This window comes from Neofelis nebulosa, chromosome 8, assembly GCF_028018385.1.
Source record: "Neofelis nebulosa isolate mNeoNeb1 chromosome 8, mNeoNeb1.pri, whole genome shotgun sequence".
In the NCBI taxonomy this organism is placed as follows: domain Eukaryota; kingdom Metazoa; phylum Chordata; class Mammalia; order Carnivora; family Felidae; genus Neofelis; species Neofelis nebulosa.
In genome coordinates, this window is record NC_080789.1 from 19,738,657 (window position 1) to 19,759,616 (window position 20,960).

Below are 20,960 nucleotides of genomic sequence, written 5' to 3' on the forward strand. Positions count from 1 at the left end.
TAAACACTCAAATATTTGTTAAAAGAATGACTATGTCAGAATTTTATCAAAATCTTCCTATGTCAAAGTTTATCTTAATATATATGCAAAAATATACACACATGTTGTAAACACACAAAACTTCCAACTATCATGTATAACAAAGACTATGTCTTGTTTTAAGATTATACAATTCCTAATTTTTAGGTGTTAAAATATTCTTCCTTTTCCAAAATTATGGTTCCAAGTAACTAGTTTTTCTCAATGGTCTTATTTGCCAATGTGACAAATGTTCAAATCTGTCAATGTCTAATAGTTCTTTGGAACTTTTATTGGTATATGAAATCTAAAAATCTGGAACCTACTGACATAACAGATTAAAATAACTCATCAGAATGTCATTTCACTCACTATCTTGCCCAACAGGCCCACTGAAACTATTCCACCCTTCATATTAGGAGACATTCTCCTTGTTATATTCAAACCATCAAGACTTTGACCCTCTGGATGCTTCTTAACTGACTTTCCCTTCCTTCATCCCTTCTTTAAAACCTTGCCATCCAAAGACTCCCCCTTGCTTTAAGTACATCACCTAAAATCTAAAATTTTTAAATCATTTTCTTACCACTTCAGCTTATATTCATCCTTCTCTCATCTGAACACCTTTAGGTACAGCTCATTCCAAACACTAGTTTGGTCCAAGCCAACTACATAAGAATCAGATTAAGAAAAGATTTTAAAAAGACAATTTCCAGAGTCTCAGTGCAGATTACAAGAATCAGAATTTCCAAGACTGGAAATTCCAAGATTTGTTTAAAAACCTTCCCAAGTGATTCTGATTCATAACATGGCTTAGAATAATCAATCTATAGCACTGAGTCTGAAATTAGTCATAAAATAGTTCAATTATATTAAAATAAACATAATTTATGTATGCCTTCTAGAACTTTTTAAAGAAGTCATAAATAAAAACATTTTTAACCATAATACTAGTTGCATATTTATCTCAAGATTTCAAATTAAACATTGAATATGCATGTCCTACGTTAAATTATACATATGAAGGCCTTAATTTTGAAGCAAATCATTTCAAATCCAATTGTAATATTTTGACGTAGATATACACAGAGGCATTTTTGAAAATACTATATTGATATTATCATAGGAGGACATATACTGCAAAGAAATTGATATAATTAAAATGAGCAGCTACCAAAATTCACTTTAAAAAAATAAGTAAACCCAAATATAGTCTACTAACCTGTTTGTTGTTGTCTGCCATGGAAAGCTGCAATGCCAAGAGCATGGAGTCTGCACCACATACAGTAGTTCTCTCAGAGTCACAAAGAATGTGCCAATTCCTTCTGAACTCTTTAATCATATCCAAGATAGACTTTTGATTAAGCACAGCCATTCTCTGAAAGTAGAACAAAATGCAATGTTAAAAAGCTTTATTTTAATTGGAAACTAATATTTAACATGTGTAAGAAAGCAGAGTTAGGGAAAAATAAGTAGTGAATGAAAGGTCATTTCATATTTACTAAGATTGCTTTTAATTAAATTTAGGAAAACAGAACAACAAAACTTCTGCACAATCATATTTTCCTCTCCTTTAGTTTTCTTAAGCCAAATCTTTTGAAATAACAAAATCCAACCTTCAGACTGAAAATTCATATAAAACAGATATGTAAATTCTACAAACTTAGTAATTATAGACACAGACATAGCTAATTAAAGGAGTTTCAAAATATTTGTTATACTTGTTTTGAGATAGGTGGTAATATGTGTGGTAAATTAAAAAAAAAAAAGAAAAAGACCAATTTCCTCCCATCCCTACATTATCCCAAAATAACTGGTCTACTTTTTTACCCTTTTAAATATGGGTCAGTCTAGTGACTTGATTTACCAAGTGAACATGGCAAGAATGACGTCATGGGAGTTCCAAGCCTGGCTCGCAAAGGCCCATGTTGAAAAGAGTTACTACTACAGGGGCGCCTGGATGGCTTAGTTGGTTAAGCGTCCAACTTCGGCTCAGGTCACGATCTCATGGTCTGTGAGTTCGAGCCCCGCGTCAGGCTCTGTGCTGACAGCTCGGAGCCTGGATCCTGTTTCGGATTCTGTGTCTCCCTCTCTCTCTGACCCTCCCCCATTCATGCTCTGTCTCAAAAAAATAAACGCTAAAAATAAATTTTTTTTAATAAAAAAAAAAGACAAGAGTTACTACAGCGTGCCTGATATCTATCTTTTGAAAGTCCTGCCTACAAGGTTGGCCCTTGGCTGCACCTGGGAACTCAGAATTCAGGAGGGTTCCCAGTAAGAGTGGCTCACTGTGGCTAAACTGTTTATACAAATAATATAGTTTATGCTGAACACAATGCTTTCTTTCTGAGTCTGGAATTTTAGAACACAGACAGAGGATACCTACATCAGTACCCTGGGCACTGCATCTCTAAAGAGTTTTCCTGATAGACACTATTTCATATGGGTTGTCAAGACTTTTTGCTGGAGGACTTAAGCATGTCGTATGTGACTCCACTAAGAACAGACTTCTATAAGCTTATGCCTGATCACCCCAGGACTTTGCTTCATGCACTGCCTCCCCATGTAGCTTCGCTCTTTGTTGATTTTGTTTAGCATCTTGTTGCTGTAATAAATTAGAGGTATGGGCACAACTAGATGCTAAGTCCTCTGAGCCTTAGCAGACATCCAACCTATAGGTGGTCTTAGGGGCCTCCTGATACAAGGCTTTGCAGCTTTAGTTCTTACTCTCTTTCTTACTCTAGACTGCCATATGAAAAAGTCCAAGCTCACCTCTCAAGAGGCCATAGAAAAGAGAACCAATGCACTCCAGTTGACAACCAACACCAACTCAAAGACATGTGAGGCTATATTAGACTTTCCAGCCCCCATCAACCTGCCAGAGAAACTGCAGCCACATTAGTGATCCCAGGCAAGACTACCAGAACCACTTAGCTGAGTCCAGCCATTGCTGGTCCACAGTATCATAAGCAAATAAAGTGGTTGCTGTTTTAAATCCACTAAGTTTTGGATGGTTTGTTACACAGCAATAGATAACCAATACAATATCTAATATTCAGCAGTTTCTTGGTGCCAGAAACTTTTCAAAAGCTTAATATTTATTACCTTATTCAATCTTTGCAAGAGTCCTATGAGGAAGGTCTATTATTATCTTCATTTTACCTTTGAAGAATGTGATGCCCCATGTCACTCAGCTAGCAAATGGCAAAATAGACTTAAACCCAAGATGCTTAACTCCATAAGCTGTGCTCTTAAATCACTGTATTACATAACTTCTCTTGACAGACAAAAGTCTTTCAAAATAACTGGATGTAGTTCCAATGTCTTATAAGCCCAAGTGTAAACAAGGAAGTGGTTTCTTTCTCTGAGTTTACAGTTATGCCTGCTAAAAGTTGTTTTTTCCTACCTCCTCTTAAGTATGCTCATTTCTAACATATTCATATGACATTATCTTATTTTGGGTATATTCTACTGTACATATCCCATTTATTAGCTTCCTGTTATCTTTTTCTTTCTTTACGTGGCATAAATAGAATTCCAGATATTTACTAGGTATTTTGGGTTTATATGATCAAGAAAATGGGTACATAACATTTACAAAGCAATAATTCATAGTTGCATCAGTGATGCAATTTAAAGATACAAATAAAAAACTTTACAATATCTACATCTATACAAATACTAGTAAGTTGCTAAAAGTTATATTTCTCTTCAAAATATCACCTTCATTTCTTTTTTTTTAAAGGCTTATTTGAGAGAGAGGGAGAAAGATCGAGCGCACATGCCAGAGAGGGGCAGAAAGAGAGGGGACAGAGGATCCAAAGCAGACTCTGCCCTGATGGCAGAGAGCCCAATGCAGGGCTCAACTCACAAACCACGAGATCATGACCTGAGCTGAAGTCAGATGCTCAACTGAGTCACCCAGGTGCCCATCACCCTCACTTCTTAAAAAAAAAAACAAAAACAAAAACAAAAAAACGAAGGTGAAAAAGTAAATTTTCAGTGATATGATCAGTTTACCCAACAAATCTTTAGCACTAAATAATTTAGGGTATTATTTAAAAGTAATATGAGTTCAGATTGCTAAGAATGAAAACTAGTCAAGAATTAACTTAATAGCTATGAGATCTATGCCAAGTTATGTCACCGCCCCTGACTCAGCCTCCTTGTACTGAAAATGAAAATAATAGTTCCTATCTCACAGGATTTTGTGAAAAGTAAATGACATAAATACAAGTTTAGCTTTTAGCAGTGTCTGGCACATATAAAAGCCAACAGTCTCATCCAGGGGTCAGAACACATTTTGGAAAGGACCAAAATAGTAAATATTTAAGGAGTGCAAGGCATATGGTCTAGATGTCACAACTATTCTACTTGATCTTGCTGTACGAAAATAGCCACAGACAATACATAAACAAATGAGCATAGCTGTGCTTCAACAAAACTTTATGGAAATTAAAATTAAGTTTCACAAAATATTATTCTCTTGTTTTTGTTTCAACTATTGAAACATGTAAAATCTATTCTTAGCTCAGGAACTGACTGCAAAAAAACAAAAGCAAGTAGTGCCCTAGTTTGCCAACACTGGTGTAGTCTCAGCTTGTCAGCAGCTAGCTGTCTGTATAAGCCTAGGCAGTCAGTTTTATAACTGACTGCCTAGGTAAAAGTATCATCACATAGAAAACAGGACTAATACCTTCCAGCCAGTTATGAGAAGTCAATGAGACAATGAATATGCAAGCACTCTGAATGTTAGGCTGCACTATACAAAAACAGTAGAAGGTGGCATCGATAATAAATACTTGTTTTAAAAAACTGGATTCCAAACTGCACTGTAGCAAAAATTATGAGACAGGAAATTATCACTGTAGAGACAGTGTGAGATGGTAAAAGCATTTTTGAGTCAGATATTCCAGGGCCCACATCAGGTTCCCCAATTTAAGAGATGTATGGCCTTCAGTATTTAAAATCTCTGATAAATATTAATTTCCTTAAATGTAAAACCAGTTAAGAGATCTCCTACCTCATAAAACTATGAGACACAAGTAAATAACCCAACTAGTGCCTGCACACTTATTAGGTGCCCAACTGAAAAAAAAAAAAAAAATGGCAGTCGTTGGTGCTATTATTGTCAGAATGCTGATCCTAAATATTCCTTAGAAGAATGTAACAGGGAGAGGGCGAAGTCTCAGAATTGGAGTCTGCGCACGTTTTGGGACTAGGACCTGGTTTCCTGCCAACCTAATGAACCTAAATAGGCCTCTACGGGGCTCAGTCTTCCAGTCTGCAGATGATCCCTCAGGACCTTTTAGCTCTATTCATCACTAGGTACCGTGAACTCTGTTCAACACCCCGGGACCCAACCAGGCTCGAGAGCAAAGCCACTGAAAAAATAATACCCTAGACGGTTACTTAGCTGTCACCGAAAACCCCTCCCCAGCAGCCGCCTGAGTCAAAAATTAAAGTACGACAGCAGGGTAAGGAAGACATGAGACTCACCTGGCTCAAAGTAGACCCGCCAGGTGCAGACCCAACAGAAGCAAACTCCGGCCGAGCTGCAGTCTCCAAGTTGTCCATTTTAATTTTAAATCTCGCGGGAAGGCTCGGGAGCCAATCGCTGCTTCCGCCCTCTGACCCGGAAACTAACTCCGAGCGCGCCGCAGCAGCCCCCAGCGGAGACCAGATTCCTTCTGACCACTTCCCGACGCCCATGGTGCGTATCACACGGGAACCCAGGGGGCCGCGCCGCTCTGCTCCTGGCCGCCCGCGCTCGCATCCTTTTCGTGCGAGTTCCTTCTCTCCCCAACCGTGTTCCACCTCTCTTCCTTCTGACCTGGGGCTTCGGGAGGTGGTAGCGGGGTCTCGCGGGACTTGCCTGCCTGGGGAGAGGTGTTGGGGTTCTTTGAGAGGACTTCAGTTGTTCCTTCCGTCTTTTCCCCTCCAGTTGTAGAGGACAAGTCCAGCCCGCCTTGTACAGTAAAACCCTGAGAATGTAGTGAGATTGGGCACTAGTTTAACGAGGAATAGGGAACCAAGTTTCCTGACCTCGAATATTTTCCACTTCTGACACGGCGCTGCCTCTGAGGGCATCCACCTGCTGGTCACCTTTAACTATTGCTCAGTCCCGGATCCCCTCTCCTATGGTTACTATTTTATAGGCTCCCTGAGGTGGGATTCCTCTGATTCTCAATAAATACTTATCAGGTTCTTGATGTGTTTGTTACTGAGCCCAACTGTTCTCAGGACAACTCCTGCATCCAGTTAAGAGAAAAAAGACCTCTTTAGATCCCTAAATCGTCTGGGAATGCTGCTTCCACAGTGCACACCAGGCCATGACAGGCTGGTTGAAATTTTGTGCCTAGTTTTATGAATATTATCTTTATGTCACACATTTCGGCACTCCTTCCTCCAGATCCTCTATTTTGGATCTGCTTATTTTATTGCTCTTTTCACACTGAATCATGACCATTACCGGATATTGTAATCTTCAAGGTGGAGGGCTGTGTTTTACTTCTCTAGCACTGGTGTCCAACACATAGTAAAGTATTTTAAATGCTGTCTCGTCTTAGGAGCTTGGCAGCTAACCTATTAAAGTCTCCATTTCTTTCTCTGTAAAATGGGAACTGTAAGTAGTACCTTCCTCTTAAGTTTGCAAATATAGGTGTCCTGATGTCAGTTAAATCCTCAACATGGAACTTACAAGTGGTGCTTCGTAAATGTTAAGTATCATTAATTTTTATGAATATATTTACTACAGTGGTTACATCTTCAAGTACTTACTATATCTTTTAGGTCATCTGAACAGGATATTATGATATACTCTGCAGGTATCACTCATAAAGTATTTAAAGAAGTACTTGAAATTGTTTAGCTGTCTCTGGCATCTGAAACACCATGTCCTTATTTTATTTGCTGAAAGTGACTAACACTTTGATGGTTTCTGTCTTAACTGTGTCTGTGCTATCATCCACAGTTTCGTGACCTTGTCCAGTAGAAGGCTATTTTATTTTTACAACTGTTCAAGTATTGACATACAAGATGAAGCAAGATGCCACAAGAAATGCTGCCTACACTGTGGATTGTGAAGATTATGTGCATGTGGTAGAATTTAATCCCTTTGAGAGTGGGGATTCAGGAAACCTAATTGCATATGGTGGCAGTAATTATGTGGTCATTGGCACGTGTACATTTCAGGTTAGTGTACAAACTCAGTGAATGACTGCAGCTATTTCAGAGCTTAAAAAATTTTTTTGGTAAACTTTGGCTAAATTTGGAAAGCATATTGAGTTTGAATGTAAGAAAAAAAATGATATGAAGAACTACAGAGGAAGATATTCCAGTAATATATGCCTGAGACTTGTGGAAACATTAAATAAGTAGTGAAAAAAAAGACTGTAAGGCTTCTCTTTTGCCTCATGTTTAGAAATGCAATATCCTAGTAATTGAAGGTTGTGATTAACTGAACATTTGGTATATACAGGGAAACAATTGAATTCTAAGTAATTAATCTAATTTTTCTGCATTCCACTTTGACTTAGGAAACAAGTCTTAAAAATTGTACTCCAGGAGATTTTCCAGCTGTCAGGATATTCAGCTTTTCTATTCATATGCTCTCTTGCTTCTCATACATCTAAAACATACATCCAGAGTATACAAAGTATGAGACCATATTAATTGAACAGACAATTTAGCACAGTCATTAAGACAATGAGCTCTGGCACCAAAATGCTTAGATTTTTACTCCTACCTGGCTTTACCTCTTAATAGCTATATGACCTTGAGCAGGTACTTAACCTCTGTTCTATAAAAATGATGAAAATAATACTTAATGGGGTGTTATGAGAATGTAGTGAGTTAGTACATGAGAAGTTCCTGGAAGGCATCTGGCACATTTAATGCATACACACACACACACACACACACACACACACACACACACACATGTTTTAACTGCCATTGATTTGGTCAGCATTGCCCCCTAGCACAGGCCCATATTTAATCACCAAAGCAAGATTGTTTCTGATGAGCACACACCATGTTTTCTCACAGGAAATAGTTCCACATGTGGAAGAGTCTAAACAATGAGAGTTCAACTCTCAGAAATCTTGGCTAATCCTTAACTTACCGGAATATTATTCATAGAACAGTATTTCTCAAGTTAAGATTAATCAATGAGGTAATTTGGCAGTGATCAGTTTTCAAAGATTTAAAGTAACTTTACCACTCCCATACTGTTTATAAACATTATTTTCTCTTTTACTTGGGAAGCAGTTCAGTATCTTACAATGTTTTGGCATCATAAATGCAATTTAGCATTTTGCAATGCAATAAATATATAAAGTTATACAAAATTAGACTGCATGAGTATTTATCCTAAGGAGAAAGTATGAATTAAAGGCTTCAGTTTTTTGGTGTCTGAGTAGAATACAGGAGGTCTTACGTTGTCCCACGTTGTCTCTTAAGGTTGGGATAGGAAGTGCTCGCTTTCACACTAAGTGACCCTCGGTCTGACTAGCTGGACTACTTGGTTAGGATCAAAAAAAGTCCACATTATTAAGAGAAATAACACACTCTTGAAAAAGACTGAGGGAAAAACCATCTTTCCAGTGTAGGCTACTAACCTACGAAAGAATAGAGCAGCTCCTTACAGGTAAAACTTTTACTTCATTACTTTTAAAATTAATAGCTGTAAACATAGAATTGTGTTTAAAAAAATACTGAAAAAGTATACCTTAATCTCTTGTTTATGTCCAGCTAGGAAATGAGAAAGTCAAGAAGGGAGAAAAAAATTAAGAAGAAAGGCAGAGGTGATGAGTGGCAGAGAGAAAATGAAAGCAAAAGACGAGAAGAGAACTAACAAAAACATTTGTATTGCTCTGTCATGTCTTGCACATTGTCCTTGTTCATCTTCAGACCTGTCAGATTGGCAATCTAGGTCTTACAGCCAAGTTACCTAAAGAAAGAATTGGATTTTATTAATTTGGCAAGTAACGAACACAAATATTCTGTGCCAAGTATCGGAGATATAATTAAACAACTGTCCCTGACCTCATAGAGTTTCCATTTTACTTCAAAGAAATTCAGGGATTTGTAAATGACTGGTAAATAAAAAAACAAGATCTAGACCTTTGTTCTAAACCCCTGTTCTTTTCCCTCTGTGCTGTTCAGACAGGTTGCAGCCATATTTCAAATAGTTCTGCAAGAGAATTGAATCCCAATAATCTGTGTTTCAGGATTCAGAATAAATTATTGCTTCCCTTTTAAGTTTTTTTTTTATCTAATTAAACACTATTAAACATTGTGTTTTCTCATGTTAGAATCTTCAAGTTTCATAGCATCCAATTTCTGCCTCCCTCTTGTCTGAGACAACATGAAGTAAAGGTAAATTGAATTGAAAGCTTTCCACTCTCCTGTTGGAAAGGCAATCCTCATTCTAAGACTCTTAGGAAACAGTGCACTAGGTTTAAATTTCAACAAAGCATTTTTCAGAATCTTATGGTGTTCTTTTGAATATGGAAATTTGAGCTGAATGATGGTACTGTTAATTGATGTCATGTATTTGTCAAGTATTAAGTGCAAATCAGGTGCTGGGAACTGGTAACACATGTTAAAAAAGCAAGGACTCTGACCTCAAGATGTTTAAACGTAAAACAATGCAGTAAGAAAACTGCTCTAAAAAGTCCTATGTGCAAAGGGTGGAGGAAACATGAAAGTTTCTAGTCTATTCAAAGGGTCACCAGTAATGCATCGGGACCCTTCCTGGGATTTGAATGAGAACATTTGATTTAAACAAGCTCATTGAATTTATATAGAACATGAAGCTGACAAGGATACCTAATGCTTTGATGATAAACTGCATTTAACAAGTATTTATTAAGCACCTATTGTTTGCCAGACACTGTACTTAGAATTGAACTATTCTTTGATAGATCGGATTAATGGACCAAGTTGAACAAGCTAAAAATTAATAAAGTCTTGAAATGATAGACTGCTAAAGCTAGAAGAGACAATTGTGACTTATAGTTTTTAGTCACCTGGATGTTCACCATGAGTCAGTGCAATGATTAACTGCCAAATTCAATGCTGTCCTGTAGAAATACAATGTGAGCCACAAGTATATAAATTTAAGTGTTATAGCAAACGCATTAAAAGTAAAAACCAGGTGAAATTAATTTTAATGTTTTTTTTAACCCATTGTATCCAAAATATTTCATGTGTGACCAATATGAGAAATTAATGAGGGGCTCCTGGGTGGCTCAGTCAGCTAAGCATCTGGTTTCAGCTCAGGGCATGATCTCGCAGTTTGTGAGTTCAAGCCCTTCATCAGGCTCTGTGCTGACAGCTCAGAACCTGGAGCCTGCTTCACACTCTGTGTCTCCCTCTCTCTCTGCCCTCCCTGGCTCACGCTCTGCCTCTCTCTCTCAAAAGTAAACATTAAAAAAAATTTTTTTAATTTATGAGATATTTTGTATTGGTGTGGATTTTGCACTTTATAAAATATACACGGTTTTGAACTAGCTGTATTTCAGGTGCTTAATCACCCCATGTGACTGGTGGCTACCATGCTGGACAGTATAGCTCTATATTCTCCTGTATAAATTCACAGGTTGTTTCATGTTTACTTCAGTTCTCAGCAGTGTATATTATGATGCAAAGCAGATGATGTATTCGAAGACAGATTTCAGAATGCTATTAAAATGTTTGAAACCATCATGTGAAAGAGGGATTAGCCTCAGAATGGTAGATGTATTTTGTGTAACTTGTCAATTCTGAGTTGAGTTGTGGCTTAATAGCGCTTTAAGACCGATGCTGAATCTGCTCTTTGAGTGCATTCACCTAAGGAGAGATCAGCTGTGGCCAGACACTTGCCGTCACTGAAGTAGACTTAATCCATATGGTTCCAGAAGGCAGGAGCACTGAATAGAATTTACATGGGAACAGAGTTAGGTTTAACGTTAAAGAGAACTCTTCTAATCAGAACTACCCCTGAGTTGAATAAGCTCCCCCCAAGAAGTAGCTAATTTCCTGTCACCGAATGTGCAGAGAAGGGTTGTGCAAACTGTCTTCAGATGTTCTATAAATTCAAGTGTGAGATGAAAGAAGTGGACTAGGTAAACTTTTACAGCCTCATCTGACTAAAATTCTGTGTTTGGCCTTAAATGGGTGTGGTGGGAAGGCCTACCAATTTCAAACCCTTAGAATAGCCCTTTCAGTCAACCTGGCTTTGTCCCAACCTCAAATACGCCAGAGCCTTATATAATGATTTGTACTGTAGCAAGTTTTCCAAAGTGTCTTAATTTCCTTCCTATACAATACTGCCTACACCCCAAACTAAACCTAAAATAACATTCGTCTCTGCCTATACCACACACACACCCTAGCCTTTTAGCTGGCTCCATGGCAGACATTGCTGCCAGGAAAAAAGGTTTCACTGGTAATACATAAAGCTCAGGGTATACAGTCCCTGGGTTTCTTTATCTCCACCGGCCACCCAATAACTCCATATATACTATGGGTAACAAATTATAGAACCCAATTGTCAACACTGTTGTTACAGTCGCAAAGTAAAGTGTGTTTTGATGGTGAAACTTCATTTTTAGAAGATTGATTTGTCCAGTGTGGAAAAATAGATGTAACCCAAACTATGAAGTCAGCTATGATTAGGCTCTTAACCTTATTTTAAAATTGCTTAGTGGTTGCTGCCTTGGCATATCTGGCTGTTAGCTATACAGTTATTATACACACAGATTATGAAGTAATAAAAGTTGACAGTGTTTTTCTTTCCTTGATAAGTACATTTCTATCTCCTTTTTTTCATTTATGGAAAAACTTTTTGTTGTTAACTCTAAGTTCATCTGAAATTTAAAGTTATTTTCAAGGGGCATCTGAATTATTTAGAGAAAACCCTGTGTAATGTATCTGTGAAATGGCTTTGCTAAGAATCCCAAAGGCTATCCTGGAAAAAATCTACACATCCAATAGGATTCACTTTAAGTACACACTCTAAAACTTTGCATTTATTTTTTTTTTTTATGTTTATTTATTTTTGAGACAGAGACAGAGCATGAATGGGGGAGGGTCAGAGAGAGGGAGACACAGAATCTGAAGCAGGCTCCAGGCTCTGAGCTGTCAGCACAGAGCCTGATGCGGGGCTTGAACTCATGGACTGTGAGATCATGACCTGGGCCGAAGTCGGATGCTTAACTGACTGAGCCACCCAGGCGTCCCTGAAACTTTGCATTTAGATTCAGGATGAATGGAGTTCTTAGAACAGGCCTTTAGGTAATATTCCTATCTATGTAGACATATGTATTCATTAAATAACAAGTTTCACCTGCTCTGGATTTTTTTGCCTTGATGATGTTAGAATTTTATAAAATTATAAAAGAATTATAAAGGATAACTTACAAAAGGTAACTACAGCCATTTAATACAGAGGATTCCTTGGGCAAATTTGTCACGAAAAATTTTGCTGGAGTCTCTAGACCAGTTAGGGTATTGATTTAAATAACAAGACAAGGATTTACTTATTTTTAAATCACAATATTTTAAGCCTATAAAAAGTATTTTAAAATATGTATTATCTATAAAAAGTATAAAGAATAATAAAATAGGGGCACCTGGATGACTCAGTCACTTGAGCATCCAGCACTTGATTTCAGCTCAGGTCATGATCTCATGGTGAGGCTGGGCCCCGCATAGGGGCTATCAGTGCAAAGCCTGCATGGGATTCTCTCTCCCTCTCTCTCTGCCCCTCACCCCTTCTCAAAATAAACAAATATTTTAAAAAAGAAGAAGAAGAAAATATGTTCCTGTATACCCACAACCTGGCTTAAGCAATGGAACATTAGCAATTCCCTCAAAGCCCTCTGGGTGTTCTCCCCTTACGGCCTTTCCTTCTCACCCCCAAGAGTCTGAAATTTTATGTTGGGGATTCTTTGTTTTCTTTATAGAATTACCATATATGTAGGTGTTACAAATCAGTATATTGTATTTCATGTTTTAACCTTTGTTTTAATGAAATTATTCTGTATTCTGTTCTTCTATAGTATGTTGCTCTTACCATTGTATTTGTTAGATTCCTCCATGTCAAAGTTCATTTATTTCCATTCTTATATGATACACAAATATACCATGATTAATCTATTCTTCTGTTGGCTATTTGGGTTACTTTTTGTTTTTTACTCTTGAAAACCTTGCCAATACGCATATTCTTATGTCTTCTGCTTGTGTTTTGTTACCTCCTTTCATTGTTTTCTTCCCTGTTAATTTGGAGGTTGTACATGCTGTTTCTTTTAATGGTTACCAAAGACACTTTAACATACACACTTAATTAGACAAAGTCAGAATTAATATCTTTAACTTCTTCATGAACAAAATAAGGATCTTTGACTCTGAACTATTACCACACCCTCCAGACTTCTATTACTGTCATATTTTAGTTCTGTCATTTTTCTTTTCACTTTAACACACGAATTTAAGTGTTTTATGTGGCTAATATTTGTTTAGATCAACCCACCTGCTTGCCTTTGATTTTTTACTCACTTTTTCTTACATCTCAGGCCTTCTAGGATCATTTTTCTTCACCTGAAAACACATTCTTTACTATAAGAAAAACTTTACTACTAAATTTTTACTGCTAAATTATTTACTACTAAATAATTTCTAATATTTTACATTTTTCCAGCCACTTAAGGTGTCTGTTGCAAATTACTCATAGTTATTTACAACTCCTTAAAAATCTAAAAATGATTTTCATCTCATGGGCCTTACAAAAACAAGCCAGAGGTCAGATTTTGCACAACCTTGGTTGCCACCATCTGCTTCAGATCTTTCAGTGAGAGTTTATTGATGCTAAGTCTTGGTTTTTGTTTTTCTGAAAATATCTTTAGTACAGCTTCATTCTTGAAGTGTTTAGTTCTAGAGTTTTTTTCAGTCATCATTTTGGAGCTCTTATTCTACTATCTTCATGCATTTGTTGTTTCTGCTGAGAAGTCCATGGTTGTCCTTTTATAGGAAATCTCTTGTGTAGGGAACCTGTCTTTTCTTCTGGCTGCTGTTCCTGACACCTCCCCCTACCCACCCCCCCACCCCCACACACACACCTGGCCTTCTCCCTCCCCACCACTCTCTCCCTCAATGTGTATATACATATACACACAAATTTATATCATGAGAGTTTGTGTGTATATTCTGAAGCTTCACTATGTTGTATCTGCCTGCAGATTTTTTATTTAAGCCAACTGGGATGTATTTTTCTTTCTAAATGTGCATATTGATGCCTGTCATCAAGTATGGAGAGGATCCTTTGTCATTATCTCTTCAAATATTGCCTCTTCCCTCATTCCCTCTATTCACTCCTTTATAGCCCCAATTAGATACGTGGTAGACCTTTTCATGGAATCCCTTTTCTCTTGTTGTCTTCACTTTGCTCCATTCTGAGTAATTTTTTTCAAATCTGTCTTACAGCTGCTCTAAGCATTGATTTTTTTTTTTTCCATTATGGTATTTTCATCTAAATTTTTTGTTTGGTTCTTTTTAAAATCTGCCTAATCATTTTTGGTAATCTCTTGTTGCTTACTCATATTTGTGTTTGTGATATTTTTTTTCCACGTATATGAGTGCATGCATGTAAGATCATGTTTGATTGAACTATATCTGTGGGAACTTTTTGAGACCTGGGTAGAGGTAGTTCATCCAAAGAGAATTTGCTTTTGTCTGTCAAGTGCTTGGGGCCACTACCAACATATGGCCATTTTAAAATGTTATTTTCTGAAGCACATAGTTAGTGTGAATTCAGGCCCCAAACTCATGTGAGGACCAGTTTATGGGTGAGATTTTCTTGTAAGTGGCATTTCTCTTTCTTAGCCTTCACCCATGGTAGACATTTTGCATAGTAGTTTCGGTTTTTTGGTTTTATTCCTACTTCCCCTTTAGAAGTCCTGGATCTATGCAGAAGTCTCTAGTCATCCTTCTTTGTGCAGGCACTAAGCTTTGTCTTTTTGCCTCGCAAACAAGCAGTTAGTTATTAGATGTGGGCAGAAGTACTTAAGATAGCTGCATGCCTAAGTGCTCAGTTGCTTCCCTGGACTTGGATTTTTGCATTATTTTTATAATGGGAAAGCTTTTCAGGTGAACGTCCATATTGCCAGACCTAGATGACTTGGCTTTTCAAAATTCATTTTTTCTTCCTCCTCTTCCCATGAAGATAAACAGAAATCATTTTACTAGTACTGAGCGGGTAAATAAGCTGACTTTAATTAAACATCTAACCTAGAATCCAAAAGACTAACCAGATTGTATCAACATATTCACTATTCATAGACTGTAATAGTATTAGATGAACAATTTGTAACATCTTATACATGTATAGTGCCACATATAATACTATGTGAAAATTATTGATATTCATTGTAATGACTGAGGCATTACCTTGTACATAACCAGAACTTTATGTTCGGTATGTATTTTTTTAATATTGTCAGTTCGATTATGTATGGTAACTCATTTACCTAGAATATTTTGATTTTTAGAGGATTCAATTTTCATTGCATTTGGTGTGAAATATGTTTACTATCAGGAATAAAATGTCTTCTAAGTAAGATAAAGTATAACATGTTCACTGTTTATTTTTAGTGGCCCTAGAGAGTTATTCTTTGAGGCTTAGAAAGTTTTATCGATTTTTGTCATCGTTGTTCAGTAAACCACTTAAATCTCAGTATCTAATTTGTTTTTGAACTTACAAAAGAATATATATGGCCTCCTGATAAATTCTTCATTATAACGAAATGGGGTGTTATAGTGTTTGTTCTCATAACTTATTAAAGCATTTACTATGTATGTTTAGGAAGAAGAAGCAGACGTGGACGGAATTCAGTATAAAACACTACGAACATTTCAGCATGGAGTCAGGGTTGATGGCATAGCTTGGAGCCCAGAAACTAGACTTGATTCATTGCCTCCAATAATCAAGTAAGTTTAAAACTATTAAATGCAGTATTTATTAATGTCCTTTGTTGTAAGTGATCTGAAGCCTTTGGTCATAAGGACATTTCTCCTCCATTTCCTTTTTCCCCACTTTTAGATATTAGCTTTTTTTTTAAATATTTTATTTCTTTTTGAGACAGAGACAGAGCATGAACAGGGAGGGGCAGAGAGAGAGAGAGACAGAGAATCCAAAGCAGGCTCCAGGCTCTGAGCTGTCAGCACAGAGCCCCATGCGGAGTTCAAACCCACAAACCACGAGATCATGACCTGAGCCAAAGTCAGACGCTCGACTGACTGAGCCACCCAGGCGCCCCTAGACATTAGCAATTTTAACATTGGCCATTATTTTGTAATTTAGGCTTATTATCTGAATATGTGATTTAAATATGCAACATGGTAGTGGTACTTTGAGAATATGTTTGGGCCTGACTACATAAATTTTTACTTGAGTTTCACCTAAATCATTTGAGGTCTTCACAGATTCTTCACTGAGTCCACTACTTCCTGAAAGTACAACTCTGTTGAAATAAGTAAATGTGGTTGAGTCATTAATCAAACTTACTGCTGCACACATAGGCCAATGTCACATGTACATGTTTAACAGTATATAAAGCAGCAGTTCTAATACTTGAGCTTCAGTTTTTATGAAAACATTAGAAAAGAACAATTGCTTTTTGAGAAACATCTTGACACTACCTGCTGAGGCCTTCTCCACAAAGGCAATAATAATATGTCAGGTTATTTAGTGCTTGTTGCAAAACACTAACCTTGCTTCCACAGATGTCAAATCTAAAAGATATGTCTTCTTTTAGTAAACAGCTTAGCAGCCATAAGTTAGCTCTTACTGAGCTAACCTAATTTTTTTTAATTAAGGGATAATTTGAAAACCGTGAAATTCTCAGTTTCTGGGAGTACCATTTGATCAGTGTTGACATGCATATACTTGCATAACACATATGCTGGCAATACATAGCATTTCCATCACTTCAAAAGGTTCTTTATGCTTCTTCCCAGTCAATCCATGTACCCCATCCTCTGCCAAAGCAACCATTGATCTAATTTTCAGAAATGAGTGTTGCCTATTCTAGAACTTCATGTAAATAGAATCATATAGAATGTATTTTTTGTGTCTAGTGTGATGTTTTTGAGATTTATCCGTGTTAAAAGTACCAGTGGTTTTCTTTTTCTTTTCATTTATTTTGTTACTTTGTAATGCATTCCAGTACATTGTATAAATACCACTATTTGTTTGTAACATTCTCCTGTAAATAAACACTAGGGCAGTATCCAGTTTTTAGCTATTATGACTAAAGTTGGTTGAGCGTCCCTATATACAGCTTTTAGTAGATACATGGTTTTATTTCTCTTAGGAGTAGAATTGCTCCTACTCTTAAGAGAATCAGAGTAGAATCAGAGGATAGATGTATGTTAACATTTTTTAAAAAGTACCAGTCTCCATAGTGCTTCTACCATTTTATGAGCCCACCAATAATCTAAAGATGTTCCACTTCCTCTACCAACTCTAAAACGTTTAATTGTTGTCAGTCTTTAATTTGGTTAGTACCACAATGACATTTCCCTGATGACTCATGATGTTGAGCACTTTTTCATATGCATTCTATTTCCTAACTACAGAATGGTTGCCTGCAACAAAGATTGTGAAGATGTGCTGTTTTCTTCTAGAAGCTTTACAGGTTTTAGCTAACTGAATTTTAAATAATCCACACGACAGTGCTTGTTAACATACATAAGTCATTGTCAGCAGCCAGTTTGCTGTTCATTTCCTTTTATATTAAAAGGAAGTGTTCACAGAATCTGAAGCTAAACAAGAGTCAGGCAGTCTCTTTGCATTCGCTAGCAGATTTTTAAAGCTGTAGAAACTGTTCTTCCCATGGTTCTGCTTGGTGCCTGTTTTCCTGTCCTCCTTTTAATGGATATGCTATACTGTTTCATCTTTTTTGTCGTTGCTTTTTGATAAGCAGCCTCAAATTTTGGGGAGAACTCTACAAATATGTATAATAAACTTGGCACATTAACCAGCCATTAATTTTAAAGACAGTATTTTTAGAGCAAGCTGGCAGCACAATTTTGTTTTTAAATAAATTATTTATTTTTATTTTAAAAATAATACACATTGGGGCGCCTGGGTGGCGCAGTCGGTTAAGCGTCCGACTTCAGCCAGGTCACGATCTCACGGTCCGTGAGTTCGAGCCCCGCGTCGGGCTCTGGGCTGACAGCTTGGAGCCTGGAGCCTGTTTCCGATTCTGTGTCTCCCTCTCTCTCTGCCCCTCCCCCGTTCATGCTCTGTCTCTCTCTGTCCCAAAAATAAATAAATAAATAAATAAATAAATAAATAAATAAATAAATAAAAATAAAAATAATACACATTTACTGTATCAAATTTGGAATATACAGAAACATTTTTAAAGGCCATCTACACACCCAGTACTCTATTTTTTTCATAAATAGTTTTACACAGTTGTGATTAAACTGTATTTTTTATATTTCTTACTTTACTTTTTTATATTTATAATCCAAAGTAGATACTATTTTTTTCATGACTGAAGAGTGGTCTATCAAGATGACTGAGGTATATAACTTTCTGTCTGTCTTACCATCGTTAACTTATAGTTAGAAAGAACCCATTCCTAGTGTTTTATCTTTAGCATTTAATTACCGTCAGTTCTTTCTCTCTCTCCGCCTCTCTCTCTCTCTGTTCATCCCCACTGCTTTTCTTTCACATTTGCTGGAGAGTAACTCTTCACCTTACCTCTGTTCTCTGAGTCTTTATGGTTTATTAAAGGATGATGTAAATATACTTACCATGTATAAAGTTAAGCAGCAAAGTTTGGAGAAAAGTAGAACACCACAAGATTTTCCATAAAGTTTTGTATGTGTGTTTTATCTTTTAATTTTATTTATTAATTTTTAAAAATTAGGTTTTTTTAGAGAGCATGCACACAAGTCAAGGAGAGGGGCAGAGGGAGAGGGAGAGGGAGAGGGGGAGAGAGAGAGAGAAAGAGAGAGAGAGAATGAGAGTCTCAAGCAGGCTCCATACTCTGCATGGAGCCTGCTGCCAGGCTCACTTCCGCAGCCCTGGGGTCATGACTTGAACTGAAATCAGGAGTCAGATGCTCAACTGACCAAGCCACCCAGGCACCCCTCTTTTAATCTTAATGAGATTCTTTCATTAATTCTTTTTTAAGTAAATAATCTTTGTCCCTGTAAGGCCTGTAGTCTTTGATGTTTTTACTGAACTTGGCATTATTCTTATACTAATACCTTCTTTATAAACCCTTTTGCTTGAGATATTTATTTTAAAAACCTTCTAAAATAGCCTTTTTCTATTTTAGAAACGATATTTTGGTGAGAGATTTTTAAATGATTTCTTATGACATCACTATGGGGAAATCTACTTTAGAAGACCCTCACATTAGTAATGTTGTAGCAAGTCTGTTCTAGAGTTTCCTCTGAGTGGGAAAGTATGAATACCCAAAACAATAATGGGACAAATTCAAAGAATTAGGTACTATAAGCTTTGGGTTTTTTTTTTTATTTTTTTCTTACCTTTAATTTGTATGTTACGAAATATAGCATATGTGCCCAAAGGTACAAAAGGAAAAAAAAGTACATGTGCAGTTTAACATGATTATTGTAAAACAAACACCCATGTAATGACCACCCATGGAAGGCAATAGAAAACATTGCCAGTACCTAAGGTCTCCCCCTGCCCCTTCCTAATTAACCTCCCTTCTCCTTAAAGGTAATTATTCTCATGATTATTGTGGCAATCATTTATCTTCTTGAGGGTTTTTTTTGTAGTTTTATCAGCTATTTTATCAACTATTGTTTCCTACCTAAGAACTTTCATACAAATGGAATAATAATATCCTTTTTTTTTGCCCTGCTTTGTTCACTTGACATTATATATATGAGATTTGTCCTTGTTTCTTCTACTTGTAGCTCTAATTACTGATTTGTGTTGGATCTTGTTTTTTTACTTCTAGATTTTGTACTTCAGCTGCTGATATGAAAATAAGGTTGTTTACTTCAGACCTTCAAGATAAAAATGAATACAAGGTAAGTTGACAAGTATACTTATAACTCTCTATTTTACAACATGTATTACTTTTGCTTTTTTAATTGAATTTATCTCAATTTAAAATGACATTTAATGTCATCTTTACTTGACTCTGTTTTAGGCTATAGTAAGGACTATAGGTTATAAATCTGGTAGCATTTATTAAAATATTACATAGGCACAGCACATGAATGAAAATTAGAAATTCACATTTCAGTACAGTAGTAGAGTAATAGACATGAACACACATAGAGTTGAGTCAGACTTGAAGGGAACCAACAGCTAGCACAGCATAGGGCAAGGTGGGATTAAAAGGGCTTCAGATCACAGACACAGGAGCCAGACTACCAGGGTTTGAAGCCCAGTTCTACCACTTTAGTAACAGTGTGACTGGTCAAGTTCCCAATTTCTTTGTGCTCAGTTTCTTATCTGTAAAATGGGGATAATCATAGTATCTGCCTCAAGGACCATAAGCATTGACTGAGCTAATTCATTTAAAACATTTCGAACAATGCTTTGTGTATAGTAAGCCCTATATATATGTTTTCTATTAGTATAATAAATAACCCTGTAAAATAAGACAAAGACAAATACCGTATGATCTCAATTATACGTGGAATTTTAAAAAGGCAAATTCATAGAAACAGAGTATACTGGTGGTTGCTGGGGGATGGGGGAAATGGGGAGATGTTGGTCAAAGGGTATAAACTTCCAGTTATAAGATGAATAAGTTCTCGAAAAACAAAAACAAAACAAAACAAAAAAAGATGAATAAGTTCTGGGAATCTAATGTACAGCATAATGAGTATAATGAACAGTATGTGTTACATACTTGTAAGTTGCTAAGAGTAGATCTTAGGGGCACCTGGGTGGC

General features: G+C 36.6%; 2 protein-coding genes and 1 long non-coding RNA gene across 10 annotated transcripts in view; 2 read left to right on the top strand and 1 right to left on the bottom strand.

The window, feature by feature from the left end:
* The window catches only part of PARPBP (PARP1 binding protein), a 73,159-nt gene extending 67,527 nt beyond the window's left edge, over window positions 1-5,632 (bottom strand). For 4 of the 7 annotated variants that reach the window (XR_009265401.1, XM_058741600.1, XM_058741599.1 and 1 more), the window contains exons 1-2: window positions 5,518-5,632; window positions 1,241-1,396 (exon numbers count right to left, since the gene is read on the bottom strand). Coding sequence is in view for 4 of the 7 variants with exons in the window: in XM_058741600.1 (XP_058597583.1) it covers window positions 1,241-1,396; window positions 5,518-5,595 (234 nt within the window). In the remaining 3 variants the exon portion in view is untranslated. The remainder of the gene's footprint in view (window positions 1-1,240; window positions 1,397-5,517) is intronic. The other 3 variants (XR_009265403.1, XR_009265402.1, XM_058741602.1) reach the window with 1 other exon arrangement.
* NUP37 (nucleoporin 37) overlaps window positions 5,633-20,960 on the top strand; it is a 42,668-nt gene continuing 27,340 nt past the window's right edge. The window contains exons 1-4 of one of the 2 annotated variants that reach the window (XM_058741603.1): window positions 5,633-5,731; window positions 6,992-7,212; window positions 15,866-15,990; window positions 20,013-20,085. In XM_058741603.1, the coding sequence (XP_058597586.1) occupies window positions 7,057-7,212; window positions 15,866-15,990; window positions 20,013-20,085 (354 nt within the window). In that variant the 5' untranslated portion in view covers window positions 5,633-5,731; window positions 6,992-7,056. Of the gene's footprint in view, window positions 5,732-5,804; window positions 6,737-6,991; window positions 7,213-15,865; window positions 15,991-20,012; window positions 20,086-20,960 lie in introns of those variants that run through there. The other variant, XM_058741605.1, reaches the window with a different exon arrangement.
* On the top strand, window positions 7,219-13,164 carry LOC131519005 (uncharacterized). The gene is made up of 2 exons (XR_009265404.1): window positions 7,219-8,668; window positions 8,773-13,164. It is a non-coding gene; the product is annotated as an uncharacterized LOC131519005 (long non-coding RNA).